General features: G+C 41.7%; 1 protein-coding gene across 9 annotated transcripts in view; it reads left to right on the forward strand.

Annotated features, from left to right (window-relative positions):
• Positions 1 to 243: 243 nt before the first annotated feature.
• The window catches only part of SH2B2 (SH2B adaptor protein 2), a 70,088-nt gene continuing 46,126 nt past the window's right edge, over positions 244 to 24,205 (forward strand). For 3 of the 9 annotated variants that reach the window (XM_034420869.3, XM_087889257.1, XM_087889242.1), the window contains exons 1-2: positions 252 to 887; positions 11,695 to 11,843. Coding sequence is in view for 4 of the 9 variants with exons in the window: in XM_034420874.3 (XP_034276765.3) it covers positions 871 to 887 (17 nt within the window). In the remaining 5 variants the exon portion in view is untranslated. Of the gene's footprint in view, positions 888 to 1,503; positions 1,724 to 11,694; positions 11,844 to 24,205 lie in introns of those variants that run through there. The other 6 variants (XM_034420874.3, XM_087889252.1, XM_034420867.3 and 3 more) reach the window with 4 other exon arrangements.

Consider the following 24,205-nt stretch of genomic DNA (forward strand, 5'->3'; position numbering starts at 1 on the left):
CGGCCCTGCCCACATCTATTCTCTGCCTCCCAAGTCCCAGCTGATCTGGAGGAAATGGGGATTTTGCAGTAACCTTCCCCTGGATTGGGGAGGGAATGGAGATTTTATAGTATCCTTCCCTTGCTACACCCACCAAGCCATGCCACGCCCACCAAGCCACGCCCACAGAACCGGTAGTAAAAAAAATTGGAAACCCACTACGGTTGTAACACGTATCTCTTTGTCAAGACTCCCACACAAACCCTTCCTCCAGGATCTTGAAGCCAGTATACGCATGAAAGCTACCGGATCGAGGCTGCAAAAAATCCGGACGACCACCGGAGGGCAAGGGCGGGGAAGAGACAGCCCCGCGGGGGAGACAGAGAGCGTGACGTGTGTCATCATCACGATTCAGTACAGCACTTCCATCCCATTAAGTCGCGGCGAGGGAGCCTCTCTTAAGAAGCGTCGCCAGCCGTTTAAAAAAAAAAAGAAAGAAAGGGGAAAAAAAAAAAGAAAGGAAACTTGGCGTGGGCTAACGAAGCCGGCACTCTGCACACGCCCAGAGGACCCCCCGCTTGCAAAAACCAAAGGAGGCAGCGGGAACAGGAGCAGGAGCGGCAAGCGGGCTGGCGTCACGTGACCGCTTTCTCTTTCGCCGCCCGCCGGTCCCTTTAAACCCTCTTTCGCCGAGCGGAGTTGGGAGGAGACGGAGGGAGGCTACGAAGGCGCCCCGTTTTGCCGCTGCCTCCCCGGGCGCTCGGAGCGCTTTTGCTCCGGCTTGCTCGGCCGGTTCTCTCCGGCCGCCTTTTCTCCGTCCTTCCGCCCAGAGGCCGCTGAGGGAAGACCGAGCCGGGAACCCCCCCCCACTCAACCCCCCCTCTCCAGTCCATGCCTCTCCAAGCCGGGTAAGCGCTGCGCCCCGTCCTCTCCGGCCCCCCGCTACAACCCCCACCCCCACCCCGCCTTCGGGTCCGGCTCTGCTTTCTCCGCTTTGGCTTCCAGTTCGCATTTTTGCAAAAAGGGGGCGGGTGGCCGTGGGGGGCGGTGGGGGGGGGAGTCGCACGCGTGTCCGGACTGGATAGCCGCGGGTTTCCCCTTCTTTCTTTCTTTCTTTCTTTCCCGCCGACCTGTTCCCCATTGCGGCGCCTCCTCCGTAAGTGAAAGCTTTGCACCCCGCGGAAGAGCTGAAACGGGGGCGTCGGTTCCCGGTCCCGGCTTCAAACCTCTTCAAGCCCTTCCCCAGACACGGGTGTGCGTGTGTGTGTGCGTGTGTGTGTTGCGTGGCTGTTTGTGGGAGCTATTGAAGCGGGTGATGGTGGTACCTGCCACGCTCCCCGCACCCCTCATCCTGCACATTCCCCACCCTTGTTCTATTCAATACTAAAGGATCTGGGGAGTGTAGGTGGTAGTTAGTTAAGCCGGATATTTGGGGGGTGGGGGGGTGGGGGGGGAAAGAGAGATGTAATTTTGCATTTTGATTTGTTGCTAGTTTCTCCCCCCCCCCTTTGCTTTTGAATAGCAACTGTTTACCTGTTCGTGTGTGTGTATGTGAGAGAGAGAGAGAGAGAGAGAGAGAAAGATGCACACAACTACCCTCCCTTTCGTGCAGCATCAGGATTCCTTGCACAGACACGGATACACATACAACACTTAAACTGGATCAACCTTTTCCATCTTCCTGGGTGGGAAGGCTAATAATTTCCCCTGTTTCTGTGAATTGGGCAAGTCCTGAGAGAAGCTGGTGAGTCCTAATGATGGCAGGGGATCCATTCACAATAATATCTGAAAATGCAAGGGAGGGAGGGAGGGAGGGAGTGGGGAGTGGATCTCCCTTCGACCTTTCTCTGTGCTACCACCTGTGCCAAGGGCTGGCTGGCTGGCTGGCTGGTGTTGGATGCCAACCAGGCTTCAGAAATGGCATTTGTCCCATCCTGATGGCTGCCTTGACTGATGGATGATTGTTTGGCTGCATGGAGGGTTTGTAAATGGTTCCGGATGGGGCTGCTGCTCATTTCCACCCCGCCTTCGGTTTTTAATCAATGGGCTTCCTTATTAATGACTCGCCAAAGCCACGTGCTGTGTTTCTTCTGGCAGTTGAGCTGGCTGCTTTCAGACAACGGGTAATGGGTGTCACGAAGGGACACCAGACTGGGGATTATCTGATTTTATTGGATTATTTTCAGTTGCCAGGGAGTTGCTTGTGGGATTTTTCTGCCTGGGGATGTGGGGGAGGGCTAAAATAATTTGCCATGCATCTTGTCTGCGGAAGAGACAATATTCATTTGTCTGCCTGAAACCACAAAATGGCTTGGCCCTCTCCTTGTAGGTATATCTGGCTGTGCAGGGAGTGTTTTATATGCCGGGTGATCTGATGCAGGGAACCCCTTTATTCAGAGGCTATAGAATCCCCTGATCTTTTCCTTCGACTTCCCACCTCCCTGCTTTTTCAACCTGCACCTTGCTGCATTATTTATTTACTAGCAAAAAGGACCGGCAATATGATTGGTTGGTCTATGCAAAGACGGTGCATTGTAGAGACCGTATGTGTGCGCACGCGTTTGTGTGTCTCCCTATGTGCTCTGCATGCAAACATCGTCCATGGAAGGTAGAAGTCACTGGGGCTTTTTGCTGCAATCCTGAGTCCCGGGATTTCTTTTCCTCCCTGGAAAGGAATCACGAGTGTTGACTCTCTTTTAAAGGAAAAAAGCCACATTTAGGAATTCTGCTTGGATGGGGTAAAATTAGATGCTTTTAAGAACTGGGATAGATTCTGTGGATGGATTCCCAGATCTCTTGTCTTCGGGGACTGTGAGTTCTAGTTCTGCTTTAGGCATGAACAATGGCTGGGTGAACTTGGGACAGTCTCTCTCTCTCTCAGCTCAAGCTACCTCACAGGATTGTTGTCTGGGAAAATAGGAAGAGGAAGGAACATTAGGTATGTACACTGCCTTGAGTTATTTATGAAAATAATACAGGTGTGATATTAATAGTCATTCCATGAGGGAGATGGGTAGTCTCTAAATATGATATATAAATAAATCCTTAATTTGGGAATACATTTCTACTCTTAAGTAAAGGAGCTTATTGCTGTGTATAAAAAAAAGAAAGAAAATAAAACCAGGATTTTCTGTCCCTTAAACCTGGAGAGAGGGTGGATCAGCAATGGGAAGTGAGGAATGGGCAACTTGCCTTCCCTCTTTCTGAATTATGGTAGCCTGGGGATTGCCTGTTGGGAAAAGAAATTGGACTTCAGGATCAATGTTTGTTGCATATTGTGGATGAATCATTGATCGTCATTTGAGAAAATATTGACTCCTGTTGGCAAGTGGTTTGCTTTTGGTATTAGATTTAAAAAAAAAAGAAAAGGGCCAAACAGATTTTGGAAAAGGCAGGTGTGTGCTCTACTGATGTATTACAGGTAATCTTCAATTTAAAGATCAAAATTGAGCCCAAATTTCAATTGTCAAGATAGCACTTAAGTTATTTTTGCCCCCATTTTATGAGCTTTCTTGCCACACTACAATTGTTAAGTGAATCATTTGGTCATTAAGTGAATCTGACTTTCCTCCCATTTGACTTTGCTTGTTGGAAGCTGGCTGGAAAGGTGACAAATGGTGATCACGTGACCCCAGGACTATGCAACTATGATAAATACGTGCCAGTTGCCTTGATTTTCATCACGTGGCCATGGGGATGCTGCAATGGTTGTAAGTGTGAAAATTGGTCAGAAGTTGCTTTTTTCAGTGCCTTTGTAACTTCGAACGGTCACTAAATGAATAATTCTAAGTTGCATGTCTCCGATTCTTCAAGTGATTCATAGAATGGCAATAAACTCATGAAGTCACCTACATGTGAGTTGGATGGCTATATAAATTTGCTTGATAAATCAATTACATTATATAAAATACGACATCCATTCTTAAAGTAAGAAACAAAAAAAAAAAGAGGGCAGCATGCAAGAAACCCATGTTTTCTAAAGACAGGAGGTCTTAGACTGCTTTAGATTTCTTGCAGCAGCAAAGAGGGTTGTAGGTTTTATAACTAATGCAGTAATCTAATAATAGTCTGCAAATGCACAACCTAGTTATCCCAAAGGTGCTTTTTACAAAAAGCAACTGGATTTTCTTGGGGTTTTTTTTCTTTGAAAACCTACTAAAACAGAAAAAACTTCTTGGATGAGAAGCGAAATGTTTTCAAAGAAAAAACAAAGAAAGTCCAATTGTCTCTCGGAAAAAGCACCTTTGGGACAACATGACCTGGATGATTGAGGATCTCCTTAAACATTTATCCTAGTTGTCCAATTTCTCAATTAGGGTGTCACCACTGAAAAAAACATAGCAGTCTTCCCAACAGATTGTCCCTCCCAGTCTATTGAGACTGCAATTCCCAGAATTCCTAAACCAGTATGGGTAAGGTTGAGCCTCCAACCACCACTACAGGCAGTCCTCCCCTTACGACCACAGTTGAGCCCCCAATTTTTTTGTTGCTAAGAGAAACACTTGTTAAGTGAATTTTGCCCATTTTATGACTTTTCATGCCACAGTTGTTAAGGGAATCACTGCAGTTGTTAAGTTAGTAACACAGCTGTTAAGTGAATCCGCCTTCCCCTTTGACTTTGCTTGTCAGAAGGTTGCAAAAAGGAATCACATGACCCCGGGGACACTGCAACCGTCATAAATATGAGTCAGTTGCCAAGCGTCCGAATTTTGATCACTTGAGGATACGTGGGGATACTGCAGTGGTCTAAGTGTGAAAAACAGTCATGTCACTTTTTTCAGTGCTGTTTTAACTTCAAATGGTCACTAAATGAACTTGTTGTAAGTCGAGGAGTACCTGTACTTCTTTGGGACTTGCTGCTGTACCCTGTGTCAGTATGGCCCAACTGGGAGAGCTCCAACCACTAGATCCTCATATATGCATCAGTGCCGTAATGCAGATCAGAGAAATCCCTTTTTCTACTATCATACGAGTAGAAGATTTTTATTTATTTATTTGTATTCTACATTTACGATTTTTATGAATAACTCAAGGCGGTGAACATATCGAACATGCATATCCAATACACCTTCCTCCTCTTATTTTCCCCACAACAACAATCCTGTGAGGCAGTGGTGAGTTTCAAAATTTTTTACTACCGGTTCTGTGGGTGTGGCTTGGTGGGTGTGGCTTGGTGGGCGTGGCAGGGGAAGGATACTATAAAATCTCCATTACCAACCCATTCCAGGGGAAGGTTACTGCAAAATCCCCATTTCCTCCTGATCAGCTGGGACTTGGGAGGCAGAGAATAGATGGGGGTGGTGTCAGTCAGAATTTTTACTACCGGTTCTCTGAACTACTCAAAATTTCCGCTACCGGTTCTCCAGAACTGGTCTGAACCTGCTGAAACCCACATCTGCTGTGAGGTGTGTTGGACTAAGAAAGAGTGACTCAGCTGCCTTTCATGGCTAAAGCGGAACTTGAACTCTCACAGTCTCCCACTTTTTAGCCTGGTGCCTTAACCTCTAGACCAGGGGTGTCAAACTCACGTCATCGTGGTGGTGTCACGTGACGTATCGGGACTTTTTTCCCCTTTGCTAAACCGGGAGTGGGCGTGGCTAACGCGTGATGCATCTGGCCTGTGGGCCGCAAGTTTGACACACCTGCTCTAGACCAAACTGGCTCTCTCCAGATCTTTAAGAAATCTGCTCATTTTGTATCTCTTCCCTATCGTTGATGGAAGCAGACTTCTATTTCCTACTTGATAGAGCCACTAAATTAATATTAGACCGGCCTAATGATTTGGCAGTGCAAGCTGAGATAGTTAAGTGGTCTAGAATTTTAGATTACATCGGGGAACATTCAGAAGAAAGGAAAAAACATAACAGAAGAAACAACATAACATACTCATATTCCTCAGCTAACCTCTTCATGGCTACATGACTACAAGGATCTTAATTCTATGTACCTCTGTGTCAGGATTCTTCTGATATTCATTTTAATTTTGTTACTCACCTGAGACACACACACACACCCCCCGCCAAGAAGCTCGGAGAGGGTGGGTAATCCTCTTTCACTCCCTAATTTATGCCTTTTTAGGGAAGGATGACTGTAATGGTGTCAGAATCTGATCACTATATGGGGATTTTAATTTGGAATCTTTAATCCCAAATTTTAGCATGACATCTTAACTACTTGTTTTGGTCCAAAATCTGCTCAGGTGTAACTTTGATATGAAATCTATTTTGGCTCAATAGAAGTTGAGTGGCTGGTTTGAGCTTCTAGGGACGTAGTTTTACTGAAAGACCATTTTCATAGACAATTTAAAGTCAACAACCAGAGGTGGACATAATGGAATAGCTGCTAATGATCTAGATTGATTTTAGGGTTGCCTGTTTTGCCTTCCTGGTGCTGCTGCTTAGCTTCTGGAGTAGGCAATCACAGTCCCAAGTAAGAAAATATTACAACTTCCTCTATTTAACACTTTACTTCTGGATATTTGTATAGATTTGAGTCTGGAGGGTTTGGGGCAGGGGTGCTATTCAGCAGGTTCTGACAGGTTCTGGAGAACCGGTAGCAGAAATTTTGAGAAGCTCGGAGAACCTCTGGTGGCCCCAGAGTGGGGTGGGAATGGAGATTTTGCAATATCCTTCCCCCGGAGTGGGGAGGGAATGGGGATTTTGCAGTATCCTTCCCTTGCCATGCCCACCAAGCCACACCACGCCCACCAAGCCACACCCACAGAACCAGTAGTCAAAAAATTTGAATTCCACACTGGTTTAGGGCAAATGCATTGGGGCCCGAAAGAGATGAAGGGAGGGGAGCTGTAATCAACAAAACAGCAGCTTTCTCTCTGTGAAGTCTTTTAGTTAAGGGGAAAAAAATCCTGGAACCTTTGAACAAGAGGTAAACCTCTAGTGATAAAAAAAAAATGGCTGTGTCTGAATTGAATCATCCCCGCAATATCTCATAAAATTCTATCAAATAGAAACCTAAGCTTTTGTCAGAACACAGTACGGGTAGTTCTCGACTTACGACCAGAATTGAGCCCAAAATTTCTGTTGTTAAGTCAGACATTTGTTAAGCGAGTTTTGCCCCATTTTACAACCTTTCTTGCCACAGCTGTTAAGTGAATCACTGCAGTTGATAAATTAGAAACCCGGTTGTTAAGCTCCCCTGTTGACTTTGCTTGCCAAAAGGTTGCAAAAGGTGATCGCGTGATCTTAGGACACAGCAATGATCCTAAGTATGAACCAATTGCTAAGCATCTGAATTTTAATCACACGATCATTGGGATGCTACAAAGGTTGTAACTGTGAAAAATGATCCTAAGTCACCTTTTTCAGTGCTGTTGTAACTTTGAATGGTCACTAAATGAACTGTTGTAAGTCGAGGCCTACTTGTATGACCAATCCTGCACCAAGGCCTATGCATGTTCAGCCCTGTGCAGTAGGACAGACAGTCAGAGACCCCTTATCACATTTCAGAGATAAATACAATGCTATCATGTATGTCATTTACAGCAAGAAGTAAACTTCACAACCTGGGCACATCAGAAGTTGTACATCTTTTCCAGGGCTTTTCTTTTCTTTCCCTTAAGAATCGAACCCCACCATCAATCTTTCATACATGTCAGACTGGAAACAAGGACTAAAATACTAGGATCCAATTCAATTTATTAAAAGATTCTAGAAGAGGGAAATCAGAAAAGGTCAATTTCATTTTTAAAAACAGGATCAGATGGAACATAGGCTTAATTTTCTCGTCTTATCATCTTTAACTGTTGAAAATATAATTTATTTCATTTATTGAATTTATATGCCATTTATTGCAAAGCAATTCCCTGGAACCTTTGCGAGATCTGGTGTTTACTTTCTACCAACTGCTTAAAGACAACACAGTTGCATCTCACAAGATTTTTAGGAGAGTAACTAGCTTCCAAGGAAGGAAATAAAAATTAATCTTGAACAATCTGATCAGGCACCTTCTAGGACACATATGTATACCACTTGACAGTAGGACAAAATTTTAGCACGTTTAAAAGTGCATGTAAGCACCTCCTTTCAAACAATTAAAGCATAATAGTTTTACAGGTTTAATGAAATAATGAAAACTAAACTAACTAGTTTTATAAAATAATCAAAACTGTTTCAGAAGCTGCTTCATGCTATCTCTACAAATGCAGATCACCTCTGCGGACATCAGGAAATCACTTCTGAAGCAGCTACATGTCTTGACATTCTGAAGCCCCCCTTTCAAAAGATTTATGCAGCTCAAGTTGTACAGGCATAGGCTGAGTCATCAACATTGCCCTGGGTTGTAATTCAGAATGGGTTATTAATTTAGTAGAAGGTTCTATCAAGTAGGAAATAGAAGCCTGCTTCTGTCGGTAGGGAAGGGATCCAAAATGTGCAAATATCTTAAAGATCTGGAAATAGCACTGCATAACACAGAATCACAGACTAACAATGATTTGACGTCATTCATTCAGAGGTTACTTCTTGTATTAAGCTATATATGGCCAAGGTCTTTTGAAATTCATCGGCGTTGGAGAACGGTCTTTCTTGAGCTGGTGGTTCTTAAAATAGTTGGTGATCCAGACTATATTGGAGACACTAATCACAATTGTTTGATAGAAACTGCTTTGCTGTTGTTAGTTGCGAAGTCGTGTCCGACCCATTGCGATTCCATGGACAACGTTCCTCCAGGCCTTCCTGTCCTCTACCATCCTCTGGAGTCCATTTAAGCTCACATCTACTGCTTCAGTGACTCCATCCAGCCACCTCGTTCTCTGTTGTCCCTTTCTTCTTTTGCCCTCAATCTTTACCAGCCTTGGGCTCTTCTCCAGTGAGTCCTTCCTTCTCATTAGGTGGCCAAAGTATTTGAGTTTCATCTTCAGGATCTGGCCTTCTAAAGAGCAGTCAGGGTTGATCTCCTCTAGGACTGACCGGTTTGATCGCCTTGCAATCCAAGGGACTCGCAGGAGTCTTCTCCAGCAACTAACCAGAAACTGCTTGGCATTGATTGTTTTCCTTTTTGAACCCAGATAATGATGATTTTTTGAGTCCCATGAAGATACTTTTGCTACCATTAGTAGCAAAAAGTGACCTCTTCTGTGAGAAACCACCCCTTAGTATGTGAAAAAAAAATCCTATCCTTTGAATTACAGATGATTTGCTTTTTACACTAAACCATAATGTGATTTGTTTGGGCTTAGTATGATATATAAATCCTTCCTATTAAAGCTTACTGGTATGTGTAAGCCAGGCCTTTGTAGCTTATTCAATAAACCATGGTTTAAAAACACCTGTCATAAAATTTCATTTGGATGTAACTTTTTGTACATCAGCATTTTAAAAATTGATCCTGTAACAGATGTGGAATACAGGGCAGTATTATACATAGTCTCCTATTATAGTATAGTAGGAGACCAACCCCAAACAATGACACTTGTGCCCCTGGATTTCAGCAGCACAATACTGGAGAATCAAGGGAGCTGCCAAAATGAATCTGGGGGAATGCATACAAACCAAGCACGTGTGTTTTTATCAATTCTAAATGTCATATCAAATCCTTTAATCTTGAACAGCCTTCAGTGGGACCCAAAGCCACACTTTGATTGACGGGTGGAGGGCTGAAGTGAACACTGTAAAAATTGAAGTATGCGTGTAATTAAAATTAAATGCCAGGGACTTAAATGCACCTCATAATTTCCCCTCTGCCAGCTCATTAAGTAATATCTCAAAGTGAGAACATCTGCAAGCTACTGGAGGGAGCAAAGGTTTGCACCCCTGCTTTGAATGGTTAGAAAACAAAACCTTATTGGTTGCCTTCTAGTTCATAACAGGGACTAGGTAACACAAGGGGACGATGCTTCAGAAACTGAACTGCAAGAGCTTTCAAAAAGAGGAGCAGGTGTTGGGGTTAAATCAGGGAATTGTGGCAATAGGGATACCCTTGGAAATGCATGCTTTCTGAGATATTTCAAAGTCCTACAATGTGCTTGTGTAATTTGCTCTTTGTTATATTGCTGCAGATTAGTGCAGCCTTGCTTCCTTTCGCTTAATGTAACTGAATTTCCTACATCAAGGCACTGCCTCTGTAATGATGCAATGGCAAGATTATATTTGCCTAAAGTTTCCCAGTGTTGCATAGAACCTTCTCCCTTGTGTTTCTGCCCACAGTGGGCACTGAATAGGAGATACCAGACATGTTTTCTGCAGGGTGATAGACTTACGATTGCTATGCTGCTAAATACTGGTTTGACTGGATTTCTACCCTTAACAGTCTTATTATGGATTTAATTGGATCAACTTACATAGACACCTGTACATTCCTCTGCGTCTAAAGCTGATTTGACTAAAAATGTACTTCACTGATCCTAGAAGATATGTAGATTTTCTAAAACAACAAGGTAGCAGAATTCAAATTTGAAGAGTAGCCTAGTTCCTGAGGAAAACCCCTTGCAAGCTGTGTTTAGTGCTTAGATCTGGCCCGTGGGGCCACTCTGAAAACAGCGAAGGACCAGCCCGTGGTGCCTCTGCCAGTGAAAAAGGGCTCTCGATCTCTGTTTTCGGCTGGGATGGCCTCCTGCAACTCTCTGCCAACGAAAACAGAGCTCGGGAGCCTGTTTTTGCTGGCAGAGTGCTCGGGCCACCACAGGCAACTCCCCCCCCCGACACGAGTGACATCAAGCTGGCCACACCCACCCCAGCCCCCTAAGGTCAAACACAACCCTGATCTGGCCCTCAATGAAATTGAGTTTGACACCCCTGTGTTAGAAGATAAATGTCATGCTTAATGACTGCTTATTTCTAGCAATTGATTTTCAATCTATGCGTTTTTACCATTTTGGTGAACTGAAAGTGTAAAATCTGTCTGAGTGTTTACATCTTCCCTTTTCTCTAACAAAACATTTCTTCACAGCATTTATATTGGACATCCAGAAAGCTTATTTTCTGAGCAGCTAACGCTGATAAAATAAATAGCTATAGCATCAATATAAATAAACTAAAAAGCACCGGAAAGACAAAAGCGGGATAAAATCAAAGACTTGAAAAGCCAAGGAGAACAAAAATGGGAAATGGTCTTTATTTTTAGCGTTGTTTGGTGATCTCACTGTAGCTTCTTTTGTATCAAATTTCACATTTCTAGGCCATGTGAAAGTCCATTAACAACATGGTCATCTATAAATAAATTTGCACACTCTTGTTCAGAAGTCAGATTGTGTTTGCATGGTCTAAGAAGCTTGATGGTGTGCGCTAGATGCAAATTTCCAGTTTTTGCTGCTTTTTGGTGTTTTTTCTTCTTGCTAGGGGGAAAATTATGGATGGGAGGAAGAGGAGAAAATTGTCTGGTTTGGGGACCATTATTATTTACTATGTGGCTGGACCTATTCCTAATAGGGCAATGGAGAAACAATCCGAGAGGGTTTTTATTGCTTCTCTGGACAAATGTTTTCTAAACCTTGAATGACAGACGGGCCTTTTAGCCAGTCTGGGCAGGAAGTCAAAACTTGCTTTTAATGGGTAGATGGGGGAGTAAGCAGTTGAATGGGAAGTCGTAATACTCGCATTAAGCAGTGGGGTGTTTTTTGTGGAAGAAGCTAGGATGAAAAAGCAGGAGCTTAACAACTGCATTTAATGCCAATAAACATGGACAGCCAGGCTGATGCCCTATTTATGTTATATTCTGTGAATTGTCTCTTAGGCCTCTTTCTTCTTTTTCTTTTTAAAGCTATGTCTCAACAAGGAGATGCTGTGAGGATCTGGCATGGCATGGCCAGAGATAAATGTCGCTTGTATTTTTAATTCTGCTCAACCTGAAGTTCAAAGCATAAATGCTTGGAAATCAAACCTGCTGTAGTAAGGCTGGTGACTATCCAAGTAAGTGGCTATTAATAAAGATCACTTAGCATGCTTGGTGTTTTTTACAACATGAGCTGAGACCCAGCACAAATGGGGAGGCTGGACTGCATGTAGTCCAGTGCTTGAGGCTGACTTTACACAAATTAGGAAGGTTGAAGTACTGTGGTTTGTATGGGCTGAGTGCAGGGGTAAAATCCAGCAAGTTCTGACAGGTTCTGGAGAACCGGTAGCGGAAATTTTGAGCAGTTCGGAGAACTGGCAAATACCACCTCTGGCTGGCCCCAGAGTGGGGTGGGAATGGAGATTTTGCAGTATCCTTTCCCTGGAGTGGGGTGGGAATGGAGATTTTGCAGTATCCTAATAAAAAAATTTGGATTTCACCATTGGCTGAGTGGTTGTATGGACTGCTGTTGTGGCTTGCAGATTATGGTTTATTCATTTAATGTGGTGTTGTGATACTTTCGAGATAATCCTTTCAAAGCTGATTACAAAATGAAAATGAAGTACAACAATGGCATTAAAATAAATGTCAAATGATGAATGTACTGTAAACACCCATGAATTAGAAGGGGAAGAGAAAGGAGAGGGAAAAGCCGCATAATATTAACAGAGAGCAGGCACGGTTAAATTGCTGAATCTTAGGAGGAATCCCACAATTGTACAAACAGGCACTTTATGGATGCTAGAAAGAAGAGAAATCCAGAGAACATACAGGATAATAGAGAATACATCTCCACATTCGATGCAGTTTGGGTACAGGTAGTCCTTGATTTACAACAGTTCATTTAGTGACTGTTCAAAGTTACAACAGCACTGAAAAAAGTGATTTATAATTCTTATTCACGCATGATCATTATGGCATCCCCTTGGTAACTGACTCATATTTATGACGGTTGCAGTCTCCCGGGGTCAAGTGATTTACCTTTTGCGACCTCCTGACAAGCAAGATCAATGGGGAAACCCATTGCTTAAAAGCTATGACAAGAAAGGTCATAAAATGGAACAAAACTCACTTAACTGTCTCACCTAGCAACAGAATTTTGGGCTCAATTGTGGTCATAAGTCAAGGACTACCTGTATTAAGTATGGTAGGTGTAGCTAGATTTTTTTTGTACTCACGCTTTGATTTTTTTGGCCACCCAACATCTGCAGGGAGGGATGGGCCCAGTTACCCCTCAAATATCAGATGTCTGCGGTTGAAACTTAAAACACTGCTTGTCTGTTAAAATCCCAAACACAACATATATGAAATTACCCCCTCTTTTTGCGAGGTGGGATTTTCCAAGCAATGAAATGTATGTTTTAAGCCAAGCATTTTGCCCTTTAATCCTCTTATATATACTAATTCCCCCTCCCCCACCCAGAATCTGCCACATCTAAAGGTGCTCAGGAGGCTAAAAAGGAGGTGCCAGACAGGAGAAAGCAGACTATGGGTTGCCCAAATCTGCCTTACGATTTACTATTCTAAACAAGTTCAAGCGATATGGTTTATTAAACAATTATAGCTCTTTAAAATATCTGGGCCTACCACATCTGGATGATAAAATCTGGATGACCACTAGATGGAAACAAAGTGAACCACAGGAATCTTTCCTATCTTCCGATGATTATCCAGTTTTTTTACAGCCCCAAATCTGGTAGCACTAGCAATATATAACTCTAGCCGTGCAAAAGTCCCTAGTTCTATCTCTGGTACGGTATTTTGAACTTCTGACCACTTCACTTTTCATCAGTTTTGTCCAATTTCTACATCAGTGTACAGTTTTAAGAAAATGCATGGAATTATTTTTTTTTAAATGCCTATGTAGGATTTTCTAAATAGTGACGGTTTGATGAATAGTTGCTCAGAACATAGTTTACATCTAGTACATCTACATGGAAAAGGAATTGAAAAGTGTAATTGTTTATAGTGAAAGGCAGAAATATGATCTGATTGTTTATAATGAAAGGCAGAAAGAATTTGGGATTGATAGCAGGCTAATGAGAAAATCTGAATGTGAAATATGGCAGTGTTCAAGAGTGGATCCTGGGAAAAATATAGACATAAAAAGAAAAAAGAAAATTGTAAAAGAAACTGCAAGTCACCATGGATATTAGTAAGGAATCAGAGATCGAAGTGCTCGAAGATTGCAACTTTGCAAACTTCTATCTTCTGCTTTTAACCAGGCCAAAAGCGTAGTCCTTCAAAGACTGGATGATATTGAATGGAGGTAGTCTTCACTTTGTGACCTGTTAGGACCAGCAACTGGATCATTGAACTCTATAATTGCTAAGTGGAAAATCACATGAACATGATGGTACAGGTAATCCTCGACTTACGACCACAATTGAGCCCCAAATTTCTGTTGTTAAGTGAGACATTGGTTAAGTGAGTTTTGCACCATTTTAAGACCTCTCTTGCAACAGTTGTTAAGTGAATCACTGCAGGTGTTAAATTAGTCACAGAGTTGTTCAGTGAATCTAGCTCCCCCATTTGACTTTGCTTGTCAGAAAGTCGCAAAATGTGATCATATGACCCCAGGACAATGCAGATGTCATAAATATGAGTCAGTTGCCAGGCATCTGAATTTTGATCCCATGATTCTGGGGATACTGCAAAGGTCATAAGTGTGAAAAACGGTCGTAAGTCACTTTTTCCAGGGCTGTTGTAACTTTGAACAGTCACTAAATGAACTGATGTAAGTCAAGTATAGTGTCTCCTGCTTGAGCAGAGGGTTGGAGCAGAAGAAGTCCCCTTCCAGCTCTATTCTGATTGGTTGGTTGGTTTATATCACTTCCCATTTGGTCATTAAGCAAATCATGTCATTAAGCAAGACATCATGTGACCACAACTTAACAGTTTTACTGCTGGCTTCTCTATTGTCTCTGCTTGTCAGAAGTCAATTATGAAGTGCCCAGAGGGCGATTATATGACCATTGGACACTGAGATGGCTGTAAATATGAGAACTGGCCATTCAACTGGGTTTTTTTTTGTTTACATCATTGTAAATTTGAATGGCCATTAAATGAGACTGTTAATAACTGAGGATTATCACATGGACTTTGGTGCCCTCTCATGAAACAGCAGAGTGTTTCATAGTGAAAGGCATTTGGCAATCTGTAAACTGTCTACATATTTTTTTAAAAAAAATTTTTTAGAAGCAGGCTCAATGTGCTTCCATTAACATTAGTACTTTATGTAAACCCCACTAACAGAATGCTTCTCCTCATGGGTCTTTGTGAAAATAGAAACGATACAGCAAGCATTGTTTTGTTACATATTTTATAAGGAAAGTTGCAAAAATATTACCTTCTATCTTTGCTGCAACATCTCCTAGGGAAGATGCATTAAATTTATACACACACACACACACACACACACACACACACACACATATATTAAGTGTTTTTCTATCGAGACACCTGGTCTACCCCAATATGTGGGAGGGGGCATTCTGCTCCCTTTCGCCCTTCAGCTCCAATCCAGGAGCCCTCAAGCAGTTGCATTCACGACAAACCATTTTATACCAAATTTATATTTTGCTGATAAAGATACACACACACACACACACACACACACACACACACACACACACACATATATATATATATATATACATACATACATACATATGCACACACACACACATACACACACACACATATATATACACACCCTGTTTCCCTGAAAATAGGACCCAACCAGAAAATAAGTCCTAGCATGTTTTTTTAGGATGCTCGTAATATAAGCCCTACCCCCAAAATAAGCCCCAGTTAAGATTGTCAGTCAGATGGATGCATTTAGTACCGTATTTTCCCAAAAATAAGACCTAACCAGAAAATAAGCCCTAATGTGTCTTTTGGAGCAAAAATTAATATAAGACCCGATCTTATTTTCTAGAAAACACTGTATAATTTAGCCATATATAATATCATCACCAACCCAGGACTCAAATCCTGGGCAGCTGCAGTGAAAACATGGCAACCATTCCTACAAATTTGACAAATTTGACAATCTGGGTTTGTTTAATTTTATCGTTCTGGTTTGATTTTCTTTCTTAGGTTGATGCTTGATTGTAGTAATAAATCTGATTTGGTGGTTAAACTATAACGAGAGTAAAACAACTGTAGGAAGAGATGGAATGAGCCTTAGAAAAGAATGTTGGAAAATTGATTCCTCCCTTTACAAAATGAGCAGAAAGTGGACGTGAGGGAGGAGGATGTGGAAGCTGCTTGGAATGGACAGGAATGCATTATGTTACAGAGCCCATAGAAATGTTTGGAATTGTGATAGTAGGAGGCATGCAAATTTGTGCCTCTTCTAATGATGAAATGAAAGAAACCAAGGTTAAAGTGGGGGTGGGGGGATAAACTACATCAAAGAACAATTGGCTGAAAAATTGAAAATGAGAGAAAGCTGTTGTATAATGTGTGTATGGAAAAATAGATCGGCAAACAGTGTTGTCAAAGAATAAGGCATAATTAAGATTAAAAGATAGAAAATAGAGAATGATTTTCATAGCAACAAGAGATAATTTGGGAAGCGGGTGAAAACGATCAACAAGAAATCTCTAGCAGAGTGAATGGAATGAAAATAATGAAATTATTTGGGATGAAGCCCGAAGTGAGAGAAAGCTGGGAGGAGTAATTTTTTTAAGGAAATAAGATGTGAAAGAGTGGAATTGAATGGAAGAATATGCACGGGAATGCAGACAATGTGTACAAAAAGAAAGCCATAAATACGGGTAGTCCTTGACGTACAACCGTTCGTTTAGTGACCATTCGAAGTTACAACAGCACTAAAATAAGTTACTTTTTTTTTTTTTTTTTTTTTTTAATTTGATTTATATGCCGCCCTTCTCCGAAGACTCAGGGCGGCTTACAATGTGCTCAGCAATAAGACCATTTTTCACATTTACAACTGTTGCAGCATTCCTATGATCACATAATCAACATTTGAATGTTTGGCAACCGATTCATATGATGTCCCAGGATCACATGATCCCCTTTTGCATTCTTATGACCAGCAAAGTCAATGGGGAAGGCAAATTCACTTAACAACCGTGTTATTAACTTAACAACTGCAGTGATTCACTTAACAACTGTAGCAAGAAAAGCCATAAAATGGGGCAAAAATTCATTTAACAAATGTCTCACTTAGCAACAGAAATTTTGAGTTCAAATTGTGGTCATAAGTCGAGGGCTGCCTGTAGTGTGAAATGTTGGAAAATAGTAAAGTTGAAGGTGAGGTATAAAAGGAGACAAGTTTAAATGATGTGATTTGGTTAAAATAGTAACTGCACACCTACAATTGTGCATGAAGGCAGTACTTGTGCCTGACAATGCAAAGAATTTTGTTATTGATCTCCAGCAAGAAAAAAAATCTTAACATATCTGGCAGTACCTGTTGATAGGACAGGACAGGACCTTGGAAGTCTTCTGGTCCAGCCCCCTGCTTAAGCAGGAGACCCAGAGGTGGTATTCAGCTGGTTTGGACAGTTCAAAACCAGAAACCAGTAGCAGGGCCCGCCCACCCGCCCCTGCTCTATGCTGTCCTACTTAGGCACATTTTTGAGGCCGGGTGCATGTGCGGAAGGTGCACACGCGAGCAAAGCACATGTGCGAAAACAGAGATGGTGGTGAAGAATTGGGCAAAAAGAATATGAGCAAATTGTGCCTTTCTGAGTAGCCATTTCAGCTACTCAGATCAAGGGCGGTTACATAATTTTTCAAAGAAATTTTCAAGATCTGTCTTTTTTCCACTACAACCTTCAATCTACAACCAATACAGAGGCCTGGTGGCTCAGCAGACTAAAAGCATTGTGATTAACACCAGCTGCCTGCAATTACTGTAAGTTCAAATCTCACCAGGCTCAAGGTTGACTCAGCCTTCCATCCTTTCTAAGGTAGGTAAATTGAGGACCCAGTTTGTGGGGGCAATAAGATGACTTTGTATAAATATACAAAAAGTATGAAGGCTATTGCTTAACGCACTGTAAGCCGCCCTGAGTCTCCGGAGAAGGGCGGCATATAAATCAAATTAAAAAAAAAAAAATCTGCTTCTAGACCAGAAGTGTCAAACTCAATTTCATTGAGGGCCGCATCAGGGTTGTGTTTGACCTCAGGGGCAGGGTGGGTGTGGCCAGGGTAGGCGTGGCCAGATTGATGTCACTCATGTCAGGGACGTCTGTGGCGGCCCGAGCACTCTGCCAGCAAAAACAGGCTCCAGAGCTCCATTTCAGCTTCTACGGCCTCCTGCCACCCTCTGCCAGTGAAAACAGAGCTCAGCCCACCCACCCACCCCCGAACCTTCTCTGTTTTCTTCTTGTTCTTAAGTTGTTTTTCTTCCTTAGCTTGGCAAGCAGGTGACTACATAAGGGAACACATAACCACTGGGTATCTCCACACAAAGCAAAATTGCAATACCAAAAGGCTATTTCAATATGAAGCAAAAATCAGGAACACGGAGGCATACGTTCAAACTGACAAGAGGGAAGTTCAAAAGAAAAAGTAGTGGGAGCTTCAAACCAACTTCCAGCGAAAATAGAGGTCAATTATCAGTAATTGAGTTTAAACATGCTTGAGATAAACACATGTCCATCATCCGACAAAAATTAAAAGTAAAATAAAAATGAATTAAACATAAAAATAATAATTAGATATAATAACTAAATAAAAAGAAAGCAAACAACAAACTCAAAAGGGCAGACTTGATGGACTACTAGGGTTTTTTTTTTTTTTTGCCATCAGTTTTCTATATTTCTATTTACTTTAGAGAAAAGGCGAAGAAAGAGAAGTACCAGACATGATAAGAATTCACACAGTTATGTTTGGCATCAACATTTGATTGAAAAAAGATTTTACTTCCTCTCTCATTATAGTACAGCTCTGAGTCATCTGTCAAAATTAGCAGGTTTTGATCAGACCACAGAAAAACTATTTTTTTCCATGACACTTAATCTGGGAAATCCAACACCACAGGGTTGTACCAAAATAGCTTTGGAAACCTTGAGAGTGGATGGGTCTTTTAAATGGATTAAGTCTAAGACATGATGCTGCCCGTTTCTCAAATATCTATGCTTAAAAACTTGTACTTGCTGAGAATTGTTCTTTCTAGATTCTGAGCGCCAGGATCTCAGTTGTGAATACATTCTGATGTCTTGCAAAGTGCAAAATTACAGGCATGGGTTCAAATATGAGAATTTGATTTTTCATCAATGGCTTTTTACTTTTGATTTTTCCAGGTAAATTTTCACCTGGCAAAAGGCATCCAAGAAGACCCTCAATATTATGGCTATTAAATTTTTAGGTGGTTCTGGGGTCTGATAGAGCAATATCACCCTTAGTCCTTTTCTTCGTTAGATTAGACATTCCCAATTCCCTCAATTGTTCATCATATGATTTAGCTTCCAGATCCTGTGAGCTCTCTCCCTCTCCCTCCCTTCCTCTCTCTCTGCAAAATTGTTGTTCTTGAGACATCAATATATATATTATTTTCACCTTTGCATGGACCTCATAGTACCTCCTCTAAACAAATACTCTTCAGATGATAATAACAACTGCAACCTTTGTTGAGATATTTCTCCACTCTGCTAAAGAAGATTACAGGATTATTTTCTGTCACCTGCACATTCGGGGAAATATCATAGATGGAACAAGAGTGAAATAATGTGGTTTTGGAAAAGGTAGTGTTTCTATTAGGTTTCTATTAGTGTTTCTATTTAATAGTTTTTAAATGTTTCTTCCTTTTTTCTCCTGCCTTTGGATTCTGATCCTCAATTTGGGGGGGGGGGGGAGGGAAGGATTGACTAAGATAGCTTCTATGTATTAAGAAGGTTGTACTAAACGTCTCTTGCTAGTCTAGCACTGACTAGCACTGTTGATAATACCTAGTTATTTATTGAAATGTCTGCAAGAAAACAACCAAGCTCAGAAAGCACCAAGGATCCATCATTTCAACCCTGACTGAGCTACAAATGTCTATGGAGATTCTCAGTCATCCAGGTCATAGTTGTTTAAAAGGTGCTTTTCAAAAGGCAACTGGATTATGTTTTTCCCTTATGGTGGGGGGGGGGGAATGGAAGGATTACTTCTGATAGGTCTGACCTCACCACCATCCAACCAGAATTAATGAAGCTTCATGGATGAGAAGCGAAACGTCATCTTTTTCCTCAAGGGAATAGTCCAGTTGTTTTTTGAAAAAACACCTTTGAGTCAACCTGTCCTATAAATATTCTCCTTTATTGGTCTTGCTAGTCTGGGTCGCAAAGTGGTGAATTGGGCTTCCTTTTCCCCTTCAGTTGGCCACATAGAAGCAGAAGCTTAAACCGGAATGGGATTTAGCCAGTGGTAGCAGAATTATGCTCATTTAAATGTCCAAACTATCTCTGAAGAACCGAAGACGTTAGCCTTGAATTTTTGCAACATTTATACTCAATAGAATGAAAAGGAGATAAAGCTAAGTTTTCAGCTAGACCTTGTTTTCTGACTTCTATTGAAATGGGTGGTCTACAGGTCTTGGTGTGTATTTGAGGAACTGCTGGAGAAAGCAACAAAATTCACACTAGAGTTTTCTTTCTGTTTCTTACTGGCACTGCTTTGCACCGGACCGCGAGCCAATCTTCTTGCGGTGCCATTTGGTGCCGCCTTGTACCTCTCTGCTGTTTAATAGTTGAAATTCTTGTGAAATTCCCTGAATGCTGAGTTGTAAACTGGCAGGCTCTGAGTCTCAACAATTCCCTTTTATTGGCTTTAAAAAGAAAAAAAGAAAAGAAACAAAGCCTTGACTTTCTTGTGGCTGAAAAGCAACCCAATTGTGACTCTTCATTGAAGCTCTTGCTTGTCATTCCTCCATTTTTATGTAAAACTGAAATCTTCTTCCTTTGGGGGAAGAGATTATGTCATTATCTCTTCTTCTCAATTAAATGCTGTTCTTGAAAATTGAAAAACCTTTTTTCTGGCAATTCTTGCTTTCCATGAAGTCGCTCTCTTTCTTATTTTCCTAGCCAAAAATGGGCTGCTGGTTAGGATTCATGTTTGTTTGGACCAGGGGTGTCTCACAAATTTTCTGTGATCTGTGTTTCCTCTTCCCAGTTTAAATTTTCAAAGATGGAGTTGGATGGTATATCTCACTATAATCAGTTGTGATTTTTTTTGCAGGCTGTCTGAAGAGTATTAGAGCACTAGAGCTTAATTGAAGAACACCAATATGCAAGTGCAGATCTTGCATTATTCCTATATTTTTAATAAAATGTGCAAGATCACTTGCTGCTTTGATCAATTAAATCTCTATGTGCACCCATTTCCCCCCTGAGATAATTTTTCCATCCATTTCCCAGGCATGCTAACTCTTCATGGATTTGGAGTTATGTTCAACTTTTGGGAACTTGCTGTTCAAAACAAAATAAATCAAAACTGCCTAAACTGAATTCTAGTCCTTATGGTTCTTGACTGGAATAAAAATACATGGGGAAAACCTCAGAAGCTGAGTCAGCAAAAATTCTAATTGGCAATAGAGTGAGTCCTCAATTTACAACTGGTTGCTAACAACCGTTTGAGGTTACAGTGGATCCCCACAAACGTTAATTATGACCAGAGTTCTAACAGCTGAGCATTTTGGGTGCTCAGAAGCCGGCCCTCATTTACTTTGCATGGCCCCATAGTTATGTGACCTAAATTATGTGAATTTGTGAATGCACATAAACATTACGTGAATTTACATTTTTTGGCCCCAAACAGGTGTTTACTTCTGATTTGGGGGGAAAATGCCCTATCGTGAACAATGGGTATACTTAAAAGATTGCCGTGTTTCCTTAACAGTCACCTGTTGAATCAGGTCTGGCCATGTGGTGACCCACATTACAGCATAAAAACTTACGACTGAAATGGACAGGTTCCATTACATAAATTGTGGATTTCCTGTACAGTTCACCTCTTCCACAGAAGCTGCTTTCCATGCAGAAGAATTCAGACCCTGATATATTTCCTTGATAACAAATGTTGATTCTTGCTTATATTGCCCCACCCTCAAAACACAGAGTTCTATTTTATTTTAATTTCACAACATAGAGACAGATTTAACCATAGTTTCAATTGGGAAAATGTGACCATCCTAGATTAAGCCAAGTCCAAAAATGCCAGGGAGTTTCTAGAAGCCTGGCACTCTGACAAATCAGCCATCAATAGACACATAGACATTAACTAGACATTAACTATAGACAATAGGGATGCAGTGGCTCAATGGCTAAGATGCTGAGCTTGTCGATCGAAAGATTGGCAGTTCAGCAATTCGAATCCCTAGTGCCGCATAACGGGGTGAGCTCCCGTTACTTGTCCCAGCTTCTGCCAACGTAGCAGTTCGAAAGCATGTAAAAAATGCAAGTAGAAAAATAGGGACCACCTTTGGTGGGAAGGAAACAGCGTTCCATGCGCCTTTGGTGTTTAGTCATGCCAGCCACATGACCACAGAGACGTCTTCAGACAGCGCTGGCTCTTCGGCTTTGAAATGGAGATGAGCACCGCCCCCTAGAGTCGGGAATGACTAGTACATATGTGCGAGGGGAACCTTTACCTTTACCTTTAACTATAGACAATGCAAAAGAGACAATCACCCAACCCAAAAAGAAACAAAAAGACTGCTCCACCAGCAATCAGCACCCAGATTAGCATAGATTGACTCCATGGTTATCATCAGACCAACAATCAAGTAAATAATACCCCAATCAAGAAACTGCCAAAGAAGCCAACAGCAAACAGCTCAACCAAAGAACCTCTAAGACCACCCCCACCAACACTGACAGGAAAGCCACCAGAATATAAACTGATAGAAAACTGCACTCCTTACTAGCACTGATGATGTTACCTAGTTTGGGTAATGAGATGTCTGCAAGAAAACAAGCACAGAGAGCACCAAGGACCCCTCATATCAACCCTGATCTACAAATAGTGTATTCTCCTTTATTCTATTTAAAAGTGAACTGCAGGAATCTTGACCTGCTAAAAGCATTGATTCTTTGTGTGCAGGAAGTGGATGACTATACAATATGTTAAATGCTTCAGTCCATGGCTCTATAATCAGTCATCCAAGTGATGAGTTTCAAGTAGATGAAGCCATCCGTCAAGGAAACCTGTCGCTCTTGTGTGATATGAAAGGAAAACCCAGTGAAGGATGGAAAGATACTCAATATTACACTGGATGAGGCAGTTGATTTCCAAAGCCTTATGACCTGGTCAGTTAGCTGAGCCTTATCTGATGGAGAATCAGTCTGACAAGGAAGAGTTTGACTGTCATTCTCATTTAGTTCCGGCAAACGTGGGAATGGCAAATGGCTTCCAAAGCTGACAGAGAGTTGGAATAAAAGATAGGAGCATGTGAAGGAGGTAGTTCAGCAATGGGAAGATAAAGTAAATACTTATGGACACAGTGATGGAAGCTGGGTCCATTTTTATTATTATGGGATTGGTGGAAGGCTGGTGAAAACCACGCACTAATGAGATGACTCTGTCTCTTACCCAACCAATCTCTTACAGAATTAGGAAAGTCCTGTTGTCGTCTCAGAGAGAGGGCAGAATATAAATGTAATAATTTATTTATGCCCTTGTTATTTTGTAATCCTGTGCTGCTTTAATCATTCACCAACGTGTCCTATGACCATGGTGAACAAGCTCCATTACAGTCATAAATCAAGGATTACTTGTAGTCATTGAGTTCACCTATTTTCTGTGTTTTCCCAAAATATCAGATTATAAGTAAACAAGCTGGATTCACAGGCAGCATGCTGAAGATTAAAAAAAAAAGTCTGATTAATTGTAACTGTTAATTGTACTGAAGAAAGAAAATGGTAGCAAATCAGGTGGGATTCAGCCTATTCGGTCCGGTTCGGGCAAGCCAGTTGCTCCGATGATCAGCTGAGAGTGAACTGGTTCGCTCCGACCATCAGCTGGGCCTGCCCACCCCTGCGCTATACCTACCTATATTTAGTTCGTTTGAAGCCCAGCTGATAGCTGCAGTAGAGTGGATTGCCGCGCCTCAGCTGTTTCACTCACTGTAGCTAGTAGTAAGTAGCTTTTAATGGTGTTTTCAAATGCACTGCACGTGCGCATCGCACAATTGGCGAACCAGTTGTTACACCGGTTGAATCCCACCACTGTAGAGAATCCACAGAGACTATCTTGGAGAAGGAAGGGAACCATCACTACATCCAAAGGCAAGGTTATCTGCCTATTTGAACAGAGAGTAGTGAGACCTTCAAAACTGATGTCAGTCCTTCAAGGAAGGCCAAGTCAGGCAACAGACTCCACATGAAATAGCAGTAGGACTTAGCACTTAGACTTATATACTGCTTCACAGTGCTTTACAGCCCTCTCTTAAGTAATCTACAGAGTCAGAATATTGCTCCCA

The sequence above is a fragment of the Pantherophis guttatus genome, chromosome 1, assembly GCF_059756535.1.
Source record: "Pantherophis guttatus breed Tessera chromosome 1, ASM5975653v1, whole genome shotgun sequence".
Lineage (NCBI taxonomy): Eukaryota > Metazoa > Chordata > Lepidosauria > Squamata > Colubridae > Pantherophis > Pantherophis guttatus.